Genomic DNA, 16,765 nt, shown 5'->3' with positions numbered 1-16,765 from the left:
AGATTTCTTCAAGTACTGTGACTGAATTATATGGTACCTTCAACAATTGGCCTTACCCTCAAGTTATGGTAGACAAACAAGGCTCATACTGTTTGTGGTGGTCTCTTAGACACTCTGAACAACTGGTACTAACCTGGAAGCCTCCTTCCTGATGACTAGTTTTCACAAGATTGAAGGTGTTAAGCAGATTGTTGAGGGAGAAAAGCTACCAATGGCCATCCACAACTGTAAATCCTGTAGATTATAATAACAATGTGCCTAACAAGTTCAACAGTTAATAACAGCAGTAATGTCTTAGGATAACCAACTATCTGATTGGATTTAAGGCCCTTTCAATAGGACAGAAGTCATGCCTGGTGCTGAAAACTTAGCAGAAACTCACAGAGGGAGACACCATTTACCCCATGGAAAAACCTACTAAAATTAATTTGCTGGGTTGATACTTTATCTCACTGCCTTCTAAATTATCCTTATACGCCATAAATTAGTGCAATGCTCATCATTCATAAAAGCCACTTCTTAGTGAAGTAGACAAGGGTTTTTAGAGAGAATCACAGCTGATCAAATTTTAGAAAGGAGTAACTTAGGAGGAGTCAGTCTTTCATGAGTCATCTATATCATACTCCTACTAGACTGACAGCTGCAGAAAGATCATGGAAGATGAGACAGAAAAACTGTAAGAGCCAGAGGCTTCAGGATTAAACAGTGTCTCCTGGACCATGGCAAGACCACTGCTCTCAGGAATTCAAAGCATCATTTGTTGTCTACAAAAGACCTGCACAAACAAGCCAGCCAACATTCTAGCATGGATGAAGGAAGCTCTCAGGATAAGCTATGGCAAGTGATGGCTGGTGAGAGAAAGAGGGTAAGATTTCTTTAGGAGTATGTTGCCTATACTCCAGTTGGTCACTCTAAAGCCATACAAATAATAGCAGCATAGTTGGATTCAAAAGAATGTGTGTGTGTGTGTGTGTGTGTGTGTATATATATATATATAGAGAGAGAGAGAGAGAGAGCGAAAGACTATAACAGACCTCTCCGTCTGTGAGTTCACTGCTAAGTTTTCAGCATGACACATGAATTTCCTCCTATTAAAAAGTCCCTTAAATCCAAAAATTTTTAATCTTGTCTTTACAGAAAAAAGAGTGTATCTTGACACCATATGCCTTATAGATAGACCTGCCAGCTTTGGCTAAGAAAGTTAGCTTTGTCAAGTGCCTTAAACTCTTTTTAAACATGAATTCACTACCTAGTTCTTAAAGCACTCTAGCTCTACAGGGTTAAGACTGTGTACAGGAAAAGTGAGTAGGAAGTAATCCGGCTGCATTTAAAGCCCAGGTAGGCAGGTAGTGTAGGTGGCATTGTAGTGGTGCTGCTACCTTGTTTTGATAACTTTAACAAGCCAGTTTCATCTTTTTTGAAACAGTATCAATCATATATCCCTGAGTATTTATGGAAGGCTTATTATTCTCTATGGACCCAAATTTATGATAAGAATTTACTTGGAGAAAGTTTTTGATACTTACTATATGTACCTTTTCTTATGTTTTAAAAAATGAAAATGCTAAGGGAAAGTTAGATTGAAAAGTTGCTAAAATATTTGTAGATTAGCAAATCTGAGGTTAATTAATATCGTATTTTTTTCTATGGAGCTCAAATTGGCATTGACTGCGTGATAATATCCTGGTACAGACAGTATCTAACAATCATGAACTTGCATCCCACTGATAGCAAAAGATAAATTTGAAAACATAAAAATTTGTAAACAAACTCATTTTTTTAAGTGTAAGGACCAAAAGAAAAAAAAAAGATCATAATAAAAGGATTACATAATGAAAATTCTAAGGGTAAGTATTATTTTTAAATATGGCTTCAAGGTAGACCTCATTAAGATAAAACTTAGGCAAGTAATTTTAAAACATAATTTTCTATTTTTACCTATATAAAAATGTACCCCTAAAACCCATAAGTTAACCTCATCTCATGCCTTAAAAAAAGAGGTATGGGTTGGAGAGCAGTCAGGGGATAGACCATAAAACATAGCGGCTGGACTGAAAAGGAAGATTAAAAAATAATAATAACAAAAATCTGCAATAAATAAATAAATAAATATTGAGCAATCCATGTATTAAAACCTTTACTAGTGCTTTAAGACTCCTTGTACTCAGGTCAGTGAGATATTTCAGTGGGTAAAGGTGTTTGCCACCAAGTGTGATGACCTGAGAATGACTCCCAGAACCCATATGTTGGAAGGAGAGAAACTAATTCTGAAAGTTGTCCTCTGGTCTAATATGTGACATGGCATACCCCTAACACATCTTAATAAATACATACATACACACAGAAATAATTAGATTTAAAACCCTAATAGCCAATATGAGGCCAAATAAGCAAGCCATACCATTTGTAATTACAATTGTAATAGTAATAACAGAAACCATGAAGGCAAATCTATGTTCCATTTATAAAAAATCCTGGGATGGGGTGTTCTATATCAAACAAATGTGAATTACCCACATATATACAAAATATACAGATTTTGATAGTACCGAAGAAACTAGTCCATATGTCATAGGGTTCACATTCTTGTGAGCTCATAAATATAAAGAGAGCATTGTAGGCAAATTATGAGAACTGGTTATGTTATGAGGAAGCATGAAATAGGGAACAAGAAAAATAATATTTGAGATGAACTTGCACATGTGAACATGATGTAAGAAATCAGAGGGAGAATGGAGGATCATGATAGGATGGCTGGTTTTGGTCGAATTGCTGGCTGAAAAGCCTGGAGACCCAACAGATGTCCTTTGCCTGTAAGGGAAGGGCATCTATTCAGCTGCGCTCCCAGAATCCAGACAGCTAACAAGTGGCATAAAACTCTATTGACCTACACTGTTAGTCACATGCAGCCCCACCCAAAGAGCACAGGTAGAGGGCCTGAATATAGGCCTCAGGCCCTAGAGAGATTTACATACTAATAAGATGCCTAAAGGCCAGAGGGTAAAGCCAATTAAGCATTCTTCCCCAACCCTTTCCCCCTTTCTCCCTCCCTATTTAATTCAGGTCTGCCCTGAGTTTCATGGGATTGCTGTAGCCTAAGGGCGCCTAACTTCCTGCCTGGAGGGACTCCCTGCGTTTCCAGCCACCCTACCCACAGTAGAACACATTAGGAACATATAGACAGGCATAGACAATTAAAAGTGTATACCTGCAGAAAGTATTAAGTATAGTATCTATGAAGAAATAAAATGAAACAACTTAAGAGATTCAGCATAATGGTAACTAGAATTTTGTGGAGGTTAAAACTTGAGGGTCTGGAATTTCTCACACAAAGTATTAAGTGTTGGCTACAGTAACAAAGACATCTTTAGCTGAAAGACTTGTCAGGAGGTAAAAGACATTGCTTCTGGAATGTAAACATTAGAGACTGGGTGTGCTTCTCGTACTGGTTTACAGAAGAAAGACACAGAAAAGAAGTCAACCCACCTTAGTGCATGGGAAGACAAAGTGTCAGTGCAAAAATCAAAGAAATTGTTCCCTAGACAGTGCAGTTCATCAAGCTGGAGGCAAAGGAAAAATATTAAGAATATGAAAATTAGGTTTTCAATAGTTAATAATGCCAGCCAGTTCTGCCAAGTGCCTATGCTGAAAGAGTAAGTAGTGATTCTGGCATTGCAGACATGCTCTGAAGTCATGATTCATTCTATTTTAACTAATTCCAAATGTTTATTGAGAGTCACTGTGTCAAGGCAATACACCTTAAACATGCTGGGTCACAATGCCTCTGTGAATGTTTTTACAGAGCAGTGATTTGCTCAACATTGCAAAAGGGGCCAATAAACTACAGGACTAGATTTGAATCTAGTTTAATTAAGTTCAAGGTTCTGAGTCTCCAACGTCTCCAACCATCTTGCCATATTATGAGAGGATAGTCATGAGACTTTAAACTACTCAATACAACACTAAATGACCATGAGACCACAGAGGCTGTAGAAGATAAGCTTCTATGAGACGAACAGAACACAGTCTGAAGCTGTTTTTTCTCTCCTTCTGTTAGGCTTTATATGTATACACTGCATTCTGAACAATGTAACTTATCTAATTAACAAGCTTTCCTTCATCTATTTTGTTCCTGTTTTTAAACATGCATGGTTTTGCAGCACATGGTGTAGCAATTAAAGAAAATCTGTTTACTCATAATGGCAAAACATTTCAGAAACATATCTCTACCTCAGCATTTCTCAATGAGTGTCTTCTAGAAATTAAATTCTGCAAAATCAAATTTTACAATGTAATAAACTTGGTTAAAATATATGTCCTTGTTGAAAGACTACCCATAGCAGTAAGTAACTTACATGAATACAGTTCATGCCCCTTAATGAAATTAAACTGGAAACAGTTTCAAACTTTGTTAATCTCAAAGCATATTATTTCACATTTCATAAGACTGTGTCAATAAAGTACATTTTCAATAAAGATAAAAGTGGTTGTAATCCATTTGTCAAGGACACTACATGATTGTGTTGGGAATATTAACAAATATGTGTACATTGAATTTCATTATCATAAGAATATTGGCTTTAAGTGGCTTTGTGTCTGATGAGTAAATGAAACTTTGAAATAGAGAATTTCTTTCAAAAAAGGTCTCAAAACCTGATCATTTGTTTGTTTTGCATGGTTCAGTTGACACTGTTCTCTTCAGTGTTATCAGTGCATTATTCGGGACTCAGATGACATTGAGTGATATTTACATAACCAATTTTGCAGAAATACAATTTTATGAAGGGTGTTATTTTTTATTATACTCATGCACTGTTTTATGTAGTTGAATTAAATGTTACCTTTCAGATAATCATCATTGGAAGACCAGCGTAATGAACATGGAGAAAACAGCCAAAATTCACAAGCATTCTTGATGTCTACCAGGTGAAAAGGCATATTGTTTACACAGTCCTAACTCTGCCTTTCTATGGAGTGGTTCAGATAGAGCATTCCTATTTAAGCAGACACAAACTAAAGCTGCTAAGGTATCACTGGGAGGTGACAAAGGAGGCAGGGATGCGATATGTTGAAAACATTGTTCTACATGTAGACTTGTGATGCTGGACCTAGGTAAAAGTATAAAAGTTATCTGAAATAGCTAAAAAAAAAAAAAATACTCCAAATGAACATAAACATAATTTCAAGATTTAAAAAGAAAACCTGTGTGCTTGCTTTGGTTTGATTGTTTGTATCATTATTAGTAGTAATATAATATTATTGTTGTTTTTATTTCCGATGTCTGTTAGTATGCTCATGAGTGAAAGGAAGGGTGTGGATTTGCATCATGGGGAATTTAGAAGGAGCTGATGGCATCTGGGAGAGTTGAGACCATAATCAGAATATACATAGGAAGAAATCTATTTTCAGTTTTAAAAAGGATAATATTAATATATGATTAACATTAATATATAGTTAATATAATATATTAATATTATTATAGTCATATTAACCTATGACTTCAATTAACTACTAACTTATTAATATAACTACTAGTGTGCAAAAGCCTAGAAGGGCCTTAAATGAAAATCTGTTTTCTCTGTGACTCCCTAGATTGGTTAATAAAATCACATGTCTTCTTACAGTTTACTCTGATACTTTCTCATGATACGCAAAAATACAACACAGGATGGAGCCTGGGGACACTAATGGACTAATAGGAGAAAGAATTGCAGCCCTGAAGAGGATAGGAACTCCACAGGAAGACTAGTATAGTCAAGTAACCTGGACCCTTGGGGCTCTCAGGGACTGAACCACCAACGAAAGAACATACAGGGACTGAACCTAGGCCTCCTTGATTGTAAGTAGCAAATGTGCAGCTTGGCCTGCACGTGTGTCCAGAACAACTGTAACGGGTGCTATCCCAAAAACTGTTGCCTGCAAGTAGGATATGTTCTTCTAGCTGGGACACCTTGTTTGGTTTCAGTTGGAGAGGAAGTGCTTAACTTTGCAGAGGATACCCACAGGGAGCCCCGACTTGCTCAACCTGCTCGACCTGCTCCTGCTCTAAGGGGAAGGGGAAGGAGAAAGGGAGAAGGATTGTGGGAGGCGGTGACAGGGAGAGGGTCAGTGACTGGCATGTAAAGAAAATAAGTAAAAAAATAAAAATTAAATAATAAAAGAATACAACAGAGAAAAATAATTTAAGTGTCATACAGATCCCTAGGCAGAACTCAGAGGCTACACTAATTCACATGGGCAATCAGTTCCCTGTGCAGGTCACTTTTTGCTTCCTTCTGCTTGCTTTGGTTTGCTAACCTTATCAGTACAACTTACTTCTCGATGTTGAGAAAGAGAAAACGATTCAGTATTTTATATTAATATTCTATATACTTGGCGGTATATATAAGCAATGCAAGGCCCTAGCTTCTCATTACCCTACAATTTCTCAGGCTTGTGTTTGCAGCAAGCAGTTGTAAAGGAAGAAATCCATTTCTCTGGTACAAAAAATAAGCTAGCTTGTTCCTTGCACTTATTGCATCAATTCCACAAACATGGTATTCCTCCCATTTTACAAAAACCCACTATGTCTATACCATCACTTTAACCCTACTTTTTATGGGGGTAGGCAAAGGAAACTGATTCAAATATGATTCTCATGCCGTCTACTATAATATCATAGCATTCATATTATCTGACCCATGGCCAAGGTAGCTTACCAGCTACAAGATGTAGAAAGTCCCCAACTTGCTTTTTGTCATGGTGTTTATCACAGCAATAGAACCCTTAACTTTTAACCTTTAACTTGTAACTAGGAACCTATGATTTGACCCTAGGGCCCCCAAAGCCCACTCCAACCTTATAAACACAACCAGGTAACACAGCCACACTGTCATATGGAAGATAATGTTAATTAGCTCCCCATATTTGCAAATTCATAGGACTTAAAATCCTAGTAATTACCAACTGATGTATAAGCAAGAATGCATAGAACAAGTGGTATTATTCTCTAGTTCCATGAGTTATTTAAACAAATAAAGTCAATATTGACTTAACCCCTAAAGTAAATCTTTCTTCTTTGATAACTGAATATCTCACATTCTCATTTTATTTCCCAAAGTAGGGCTTAAATGACCACATAAATTATAGAGAAGTATGTAGCATAATGTTTTTTCTATTCAAACACCTGCTCCGTGACAGTAATGAAGAAAGGGGCATGGTTGACCTCAATTTTGATTTTAAACAATGTCTGCACAACATTTTCCTTGGACCACAGTTACATTCATCTTATATTTAAAGCATAAGATATAAATAAAATCTAGTAAGAAAAGAAGGACTAGCTGCAAGCGACAATTTTATAACATCTTAAACTTCCGGATGGATAAATACTCTTTACAACGATGCACAAAGTTCAGAGAATCTGTGTGAGAAAGCGCTCCCTGTGAGCTATGTTTCCTCATTCTCCCTTATGAGAATTTATTATTTTATTTGTGTGTAGTTGAAAGGACATAAAAAGAAGCCTTTTAACAAATTCTCAAACAATAAATTGTTCTGATTGAAGCAAAAAGGAACCTCAAGCAGGAGTAGTGGGGGAGCTACCTGTTTCCATATCCCCCAATATAATTTAATCCGCCATGATTCTTACTCTTGATTTGCTACAAGTAAGTTTTCCTTGGGAAATATTTGAAATATAAATATGTACATATAAAAATTCTGCTTCTTTAGAACAGAATGATAATCTAAATCATTAATAAGAAGATAATGTATATAATGAGATATAAATTCACAGAATTGAGTTGTGAATACTCATTTAGATGACATTAAAGGTGTTTAATGACAGAGGAAGTGTTCCATGTTCATGTTCACTACAGAGATACCATGCAGACTAGAATATTAACTGTTTTTAAATGCATTAGAAATGAGGATTAGTAAGGAAAATTGATTCATAAACGTTGTTTGAAACAAACATCTCAATTTTAAAGCCATATTTGACTATCTTAAATAAATGTCATCCAAGAAAAATTCAAATTTATCCTGAAATGAAATATTTTTAACATTTATAACCACATTATGAACATCGTTGTTATAAAAGCCACATAAGTCATCTCTCTGTTACAAGACGAGGAATTTCCAAGCCTTCAGAGTTCTACCACGTGAGCTGACCTGAAGTCATTTATCTTCTAACTTCCGCTTCATGCTTGCACCCATAGACACACTTTGATCACTTGTTAAAGGTGTTGCATATGCTTTTTACAGTATTAAGCAACGTTGATCAAAGTAAAAGGAAGCTCCTATTTACTTCCAAGTTCCTGTGGTCCTTTTCCAGTAGGCCAGCTCTGAGAGATGCAGAATGCAGAAGCCACCACAGCTAAAGAAGAAAGAACTGAAGGGATCTGTCTCAGCACTGGATCTCAGTCAGCTCAAAGGGCTCATTTGTTGCTTAGTGTCAACTATCTGCTGGCTAGTTCTACATCATTTAGGCCATGAAAAATCATCTTGCGAAGAAAGCAAAATTACGGCTCTGGGACATCAGCATTAAGAAAATATATTTAGGCTAAGTCTTATTTTTATGGTAAAAAGTTACCTCAGAAAAAGAGCAGCAAAAACAAAAATAAATACCCACAGTAGGCAATGTTGGCATCTTTTGCACTCAAACTAAATGAGAATTCATAAAGTTCAGGAGAGAAAGCCATCGCCAACCGGGCTGTTTTCTTATCGCCCTTCCAAATTCATCAGCTGCTGCTCTTTCAGAAAGCTGCACTGCCACTTTTAAAACTTCTTCCAAGACAAGTCACATCATGTGGACAAAAATTAAGCTTAAAAGAACTGTCTCTCCAAATTTTTACCCCAGGATTGCTCCTGTCTAAAGGAAATACAGGGACAAAGAATGGAGCAGAGACTGAAGGAAAGGCCATCTAGAGACTGCCCCACCTGGGGATCCATCCCATATCCAGTCACCAAACCCAGACACTGTTACGAATGCCAAGAAATGCTGGCTGACAGGAGCCTGATACAGCTGTCTCCTGAGAGGCTCTGCCAAAGCCTGACAAACACAGATGTGGATCAATGTAAACAACCATTGGACAGAGCACCGGGACCCCATTGGAGGAGTTAGGGAAAGGACTGAAAGAGCTAAAGGGGTTTGTAACCCCATAGGAAGAACAATATCAACCAAACAGATCCCCCAGAGCTCCCAGGAACTAAACCACCAACCAAAGAGTACACATGGAGTGACCTATGGCTGCAGTCGCATATGTAGCAGAGGATGGCACTGTCTGGCATCAATGGGAGGAGAGGCCCTAGATCATGTGAAGGCTCGATGTCCCAATGTAGGGGAACGTCAGGGTGGTGAGGTGGGAGTGGGGGGGACACCCTCATAGAAGCAGTGGGGGGCTGGAATGGGGGTTTGTGGAGGGGAAACAGGGAACGAGGATAACATTGGAAATGTAAATAAATAAAATGCACGAATTAAAAAAAAAAAGAAGTGTCTCTTACTACTAGAGGTTAATTGATTATTGCACCATTTGTACAAATTAGCCATCACACAGTTAAACAGTACAGCTCAGGCTAGACACTGGATGCACTCTAGGGACCATCAGAGCCTTTGGTACCAGAGGGGAAATATAGAAGAGTGACAGGAAGAGACCTTAGAGGTAGTTCCCTCTGGGTAAGGGGTGGGGAAGTGAGGGGTTGTCTGTAGCTCTCAACACCTGACAAACTACAGTGGATCCCCTTTCACCGCCAGAGGAACAAAAGCAGGAGGAGTTGTGGCAGAAAGACAATACCAGGCCTCTAGGAAAAGCATCTGCCTCAGGGACTAAGATAAGAGGAACGTGGCCTTCCAGCAGAGTTAAATAGGCTAGAAAATACAAAGGAAGCCACGGACTCTCCATTAAGGAATAACATTTCTTTGTATAACATTTCTTTGTACTTTAGGAACAAGTGTTAATATCTTGAGAATATTCTTCCTAAACTAATAGTACACAGAACCACAGGGAAGTATATCAACAGAGTGGGAAAAAACATAGAGACTAAATAATGATTAGAGGTACTTATTCCCCCAATGGATGTACATAAAGAAAGTACTTAGTATGAACAGTGGGATCATGGTGTAAATTAAGCCTAAAATATAAAATTCCAACTCTGACAGAGTTTTCATAATCATGATGGTTAAAGGTTATATGTGCACATTAACATATAAACAAATAACATTTATGTGTATGTATCATTGTATGTATAAGCTATAACCCTTTCCTTGGACTATACCTGTTTATGTTAAGAAAATATAAAAATTACAGTTTTGTTTTCCATAGTGCTGTTTGCTTTACAGCTATTTCCATAAACACATTGTGTTGACACCATAAGGACTCTCATTAAAGGGCACAATTTAAAAAAAATGCTTAAATAAATAAATGCATTTTAATACATACATACAGCTTAAATAAATGCAGCTGTACTGGGAAAAATATTACCCTCATGATGAATGGACACACAAAAAACCCATACTACCCTTCTGAAGCAGTGAAAAACTTAAGTTTAGTTTTGTGTTTTACATTTACACTGAAGGTAATTTGTGAAAATAAGAATGGGTGTAGGCTTCAGTCTTTCATTCACCTGAAGTACTGAAAGACATGGAGCCAGAGTGCCTGGCTCTGGGGTATGTGGAGGGTGGAATAAAGAGAAAGGGAAAAGAGAGGGAACTTTATTTTAAATAAATTTATTTTTAAAAAGTAGTGCCCAAACAATAAAATGATTCTGTGATACAACTTCTGCCTCCTCAGTTCTCCCTGAGATCAGAAACAGTGAACTGAAATAGCACTTAAGTAGTTTTGATTTGTATAAAAGTAAGGAATGATTATTCTAACTATCAAAGTATTGTTTTATTCATGTAATATAGTAGTGATCCTTTTACATTCGAGTTCCCTGTATCGAACTATTCTAATAGTCTTAGCATAATACTAATGCTTATCCACTGGTTCTTTTTTAAATTTCATTTCATTTTTTTACTTATTCACTTTACATCTCTCTCATGGCCCGCCTCCTGGCCACCCCGTCCACAATCTTTTATGACTATGTTATCAGATATAGTCACAAACTACATTTTGGTTGCTTCCACTTTGGAAAACGTGTTCTTCATATTTCCTCATTAACCACAGAAATACATTTGCATTGCACAGCCCCAGAATACTCTGTGATATCAACAGACAACATCACCAACACACATGCAGAGAATCTAAATGTATCATATGTAAACCACTAATTTCATCAGGCGATATTCTTAACCCACACAACGTTTTTAATTCGTAGTGTGCATGGTTCTAGTCAACTAAAGTTCCTGTTGAAAATGTATCAGAGACCTCGGCGAGGTAGCACATGCTACCTCAGCGCCTGGGAGGCTGAAGCAAGTTCCATGTCAGCCCAGGCTACAGAGTAAGACCTTGAATCAAAAGTAAAGTAAAAGTCAACTTAAACAATAAGACATGATAAAGACAGAAGAGTGACAAAAACAAAAAACAAACAAACAAAAAAAACAAAAACAAAAAACAAAAAACAAAAACAAAAACAAAAAAACCCAAACAAACTAAGTATTACAACTTTTCAGTGAGCTTTCTATATGAGAAATGAAGAGCTTTCCAAGCTTTGGTCTATAATTCATGAACGCATAGGATCAATGTGATTTTAATTTTTCACCATAGTCCATCTCTTACTTCTAGCCTACTAACCCACAAAACACAAAGAACAAGAATTCAAAATAACATGTGATGAAATAATTTCACCTCCTCTAACCTATAAAGATTCATTCCTTTCCTTCAGTAGAAACATACTTCGTTGCTCAGAAATTTGGGTCCCCAAAAATTCAGAATAAACTGCTATAGATCTTCATTCATATGTAACGTAGGTATTGCTTACCTCAGTCAGGTGGGGTGTTGGGTTAAATCCACAGAGATTGCAAACTTGATTCTTGCATTCTGTGCAGGTGTTGAAATTGGGAGGATCCTGCGCCCCTATGTTGAGTTCAGTTCTGCAGAGAGGACAGGCTGGTTTGGGTTTGGTGGTCTTGTCTGGCTTATGAGTGAGGACAGCCTTTTCAGACTCAGTAGGCGGAGGTTTGCTGACCTTCCCAGGTGGGGGCTTCTTGTCCTTCTCTGTCTTCTTCGCTGTTGGAGCTTGCTCAGGTTTGGACTCTTCGGTTGTCGGGGCTTTTGTTTCCTTCTTCACAGCAGCAGTCTTGGCAGGTGCCGGTGGGAGCTGACCTGTGGACTTGGGTGGTCCCTGAGCAGCAGGAGTCTGTGATGGGGTAGGGGCTTGCTTTGATGGGGCAGCTGGCCCAGTCTGTGGATGAGGGGCTTGCTGGCCTGCTGTGGAAATTAAGTTTGATGCTTGGCTAAAGATGGATGCTCCAAACCCGAATAGTTTCCCTGTCACAGTTTCTTGAGGAGTTGTGGGCTGTGATTTGGGGGCATCGGTGATACCACCCAGATTCAAACTGAAACGTCTTGACTGCTCCTGAGGCTTCAGGGACTGCTGAGACTGGGGTGTGGCTTGGCCAGTGGTAGGTCGTGTGCCAGAGGGTGTTGGTGATCCTTTTGGCACTGGCTTTGTATCTGGTTTAGGGACGACCTTGGTTTGTGCTTTTTTAGACTCCTCCTTCTTCTGAATTGGATCAACGTGTTTTGGATCCTTGCTCTCAGAACTGGGCCCAGGATGTGAGATAATTTTTGAGTCTGATGCAGGCCTCGGCATGGCTTTAGAATCAAGCGGGGTGATTCTTTCTCCCGTTGGTGGGAAACTCTGTGAAGGTTTGGTAGAGTCTGTTTTCAAAGGAGGGGCTGTTTTCTCTTGAGCCTGTGACTGCACTTGAGAGCTCAGAATATCAGGCTTTGTTGCTGCTGCTGATGAAGATTGGGTGTCTGTTCGCGTCTCTGTCGTCTTGGGCTGCTTTGGTTCAACATCTGCAACAGGGGCCTTAGTTTGTTCAGGTAGGGGTACAGAAGGCTCCTTGGGAGGGGCTGGTTCTGGTAAGGTCTCTGCCACTGGAGGCTGTGGGGCTGTAGCTGGGGTAGGTCCATGAAGGGTTGGCTGTTTCACCAGTGGCGGTGGCTTTTTCGACTCCGGTGGCTTTTTTGACTCCAGTGCTTTGGGGCTGTCCTGTTTGGATGGAGGTTCCTTCTTTGGGGAAGCCGGCTGTGATGGTACAGGTGATTTGCTGGCTGTTGCTGTGGGTACTGAGGCAGCCTTTGGGGTTGGCTGCGGTGAGGATGGGATTGCCGCCAGTTCCCCTCCTAGCGCTCTTTGCATCTGACAGTTTAAACAGAGCCACTCTTTGATCTGGAAAAAAACACATAACCATCATCACTAAGATAACAATCTAAAAATCCAAAAAAACTGTCTTAAAACCATGCCTGTTGCCACCGTTAAGTCTCATTCCACCAAGAATCAAATGTACTCATCACCCAGGTGTGTGAGTTTCAGAAATAGAATGTAATATATAAAAATTATGAATTGTAACTTATTAGATTCCATTAATATGTTATGATATGTATTTTTTCTGCTGTTAGCATGCCACTAGGTTTTAGTTATACAACCCAGAGTAGGCTTGTCAAATTATGAAAATACTGCTGATTTCGTAAATTAGGGAAACATTATTTCTACTTCCAAGTCGACATACTCACACATCTGAAAATAAAAATTAACCAAGGTAAGCTGGGAAGAGACGACTAAGACTAACTTTGATTATCACAAATAATATGATTTAGCAAAGAAACTGTTGTTTTTTTGTAAACTTTGTCAGGATATTTAGAAGGTGTTTTAGATAGTAGATGATGCATACAGAGGGGAGAGAGAACAAGAGGAAGGCATATAGTTCACACACACACACACACACACACAATTACACCTGTATTCCATAATTTATTGATTGTGAATAATTGCAAACTTTCAAGAAGACAGGATATCAAGTGAGGGAGGAGGTTGCCATTCCACAGTCAAAATTCTGACCCATAAGAACTGCAGGGATGGAAATGGAAAGGTTCCTAAGGAAAAGAATGTTCAGGAACATGCCCAAAGTGGGATGCAGCTGAAGGGGAGGTCCCAAAGCCTGACACTATTACGGAGGTTATGGAGCACTCACAAAAAGAGAACTATCATGGCTGCCCTCCGAAAGACCCAACAAGTAGCTGAGTCACATGCAGATAATTACACCCAACCAATGAACAGAAGCTGCTGACCTCTGGTTGACTTAGGGAGAAGCTAGAAGAAGCTGAGGAAGAGGGTGACCCTGTAGGAGAATTAGCAGTCTCAATTAATCTGGACCCCGAGATCTCTCAGACAGTGGACCACCAACCAGACAGCATACAGCAGCTGATATGAGGCCCCCAATACATATACAGCAGAGGACTGCCTGGTCTGGGTTTTGTCAGAGAAGATGCACCTAACGCTCAAGAGACTGGAGGCCCCAGGGAGTTTAGAGGTCTGGCAGGGTGGGGAGTGGGGACATTCTCATGGAGCGGGGAAGGAGGGAGAGGGAAAGGAGAAAGTATGAGATGTGGAAAAGTCGGAGAGTGGACCAGGAGGAGAATAAAATTTGGAGTTTAAAATAAATAAATAAATAAATGATAAATAGTTAAGCACCATAGATATATACATGACTGTTCACTAACAGTAAATTCGTTAAGATAAAAACAACCTCTGAATGCCAGGTATATTTTTGGTTTTTTTTTTTCATAACTCATACAATGTAACAATAGATAGCTGAGAACATGATGTTATGCCCCAAATGTAATAATGTAATATATATATATATATATATATATATATATATATATATATATTATATATATTGTGTGTGCATGTATGTGATAATTTAAAAGTATGACTATCTAACATTTTGTATGATTCCAAAAATGTTTCATAGAGAATGCTTTACATATTAACTATATAATACAGCATGGTGGGGGATGGGGGATAGTAGCATTCAAACCATAGGCAGTGGGAAAAATGTCAACTAGTAATAATGTAATAATAAAGTATTGGCTTGTCAAACAACATATTTTTTATTTCAAGCAAATATCTTTTGGAATAAAATTTAATCAATCTTTCCTAAGACCATCAAGGCACTGTTTCCTTTCTTCTTTTTATTTTTTTGAGACAGGGTATTGCTGTGTAACCCACCAACATCAGTATGCTGAGTACTGGGATACAGGTGTGCTCAAATGAAATTATTTTTAACCCTGACACAATATAAAATGATTTAGCCATCTACAAAACATCAAAATCAGGACTGGAAAATTCTAAGATGTCTTATTTCTATTGTAAAAATTCAATTAAAGTTTAAATATTCACAGTAATTAGTTAGGGATTCCTTCCATTTGATTTCAGTAAGTGTCAGGCACTCTACACTTGTTTCCTTTAACTGTTAAAACACTGTCTCAGTTGGCCCAAACTATCTCAGAGTCACTGCCCTGCCCAGGATCACCTTGAACACATGAGTAACTTGCCTCTACCTTTGTAGTATCAGGATCACAGGCCTGTGTACCACAGGAGATTAAACCCAGGCCTTCACACATGCTAGGCAAGTTCTACACAACATATTCGTACATACAGATATACCTGTATTCTTTGTCTTCACTTTCCCACATGTCTGAAGCATTTCAAAGAGTAAATAACTTTTGTATAAATCATACTTGAAATCATAAAGTAACTAAATAATCACTGCTTCTGTAAATTCTTTGGTGAAGTCAGCCTGAGGTCTAAATTAACCTTCATTCCATTCCAATGCAACTTGATGAAGAAAGACCTCTGTAAATTAAATAAGCAGGTTCCCACTACCCAAACTGCCAATTAGAAATATATTGCTATTTATTTTCCCTCATGTATTTTCCCACATCCTGACTTAATTAGCTCATACTCACATAACCAAACAAAAGTAAAGATAATTAGATCGCCAAGTCTTTATAAATAGTGCAATTGATTTTCACCTAACCTGCAAAATATCTGTTAATTATGTGATGTATATTCAAGTTAATAAATATAAATTACATATTTTAGAGCTAATTCTTATTCACATCATTCCCTTTTATTATTATTAATACTTGTTAGAGCCAACATGGCTGTGAAACTTAATCACTATTCATTTCTTCACTCAACTGTTTACTGAGCACTTTGAACAGCCCACATGCCTCTGAAGGAGAGAACGAAACTTCCACACCTATTGGTAGCTACAACTCAGTGAGAGGTCAGAAAACAAACACATGGTGAAGCATAATGTAACACTAAGAGTTCAGAGATAGAAAAGAAGTATTGACACTATTGTGATGATTTCTTCTTTCCTGCTAGTTTCTGTCTCATGTTTGTAGATGGAGGAATGTTGAAGTGATAAACTTGAACTTAGGAGTAAAATTGTAAATTCTTCTGCAGTGTGATCACTGGGGCTTCATGTCCAGCATTAGTTCTTAAGTACATCTTTGGCAAACTTTAAAATGATCATACTACCAAAGCATAGATAATGCCTAACATAGATAATCTCAGGGAAATGCACTTTATATGGTTAAAATTAAGTGATTGGTTGTAGTTTATAAATGAACATCTACTTAAACACAGGTGTTATGGAAAGGGAGATAGGATACATGTGTGGCTTGTCCATTCACAGGCAATTCTCTTCTCTTAGCACATCTTTTCACTGAACACACTTTACTGTCTTATCTTTTATCTCTTCAATGCATTTTTTTACTTTTGTAAATAATACATGAGACATTTCATCCTTTTACTACTAGAATAAGAGTCAAAA

At 38.0% G+C, this 16,765-nt stretch overlaps 1 protein-coding gene across 7 annotated transcripts in view; it reads right to left on the bottom strand.

Annotated features, from left to right (window-relative positions):
- Pclo (piccolo presynaptic cytomatrix protein) overlaps positions 1–16,765 on the bottom strand; it is a 323,641-nt gene that overhangs the window by 282,948 nt on the left and 23,928 nt on the right. For all 7 annotated transcript variants that reach the window (XM_076913130.1, XM_076913132.1, XM_076913133.1 and 4 more), the window contains exon 3: positions 11,890–13,308. In XM_076913130.1, the coding sequence (XP_076769245.1) occupies positions 11,890–13,308 (1,419 nt within the window). The remainder of the gene's footprint in view (positions 1–11,889; positions 13,309–16,765) is intronic.

This window comes from Arvicanthis niloticus, chromosome 15, assembly GCF_011762505.2.
Source record: "Arvicanthis niloticus isolate mArvNil1 chromosome 15, mArvNil1.pat.X, whole genome shotgun sequence".
Lineage (NCBI taxonomy): Eukaryota > Metazoa > Chordata > Mammalia > Rodentia > Muridae > Arvicanthis > Arvicanthis niloticus.
The sequence above is the reverse complement of the archived record's forward strand: the minus strand, read 5'-3'. Positions and strand labels throughout refer to the sequence as shown.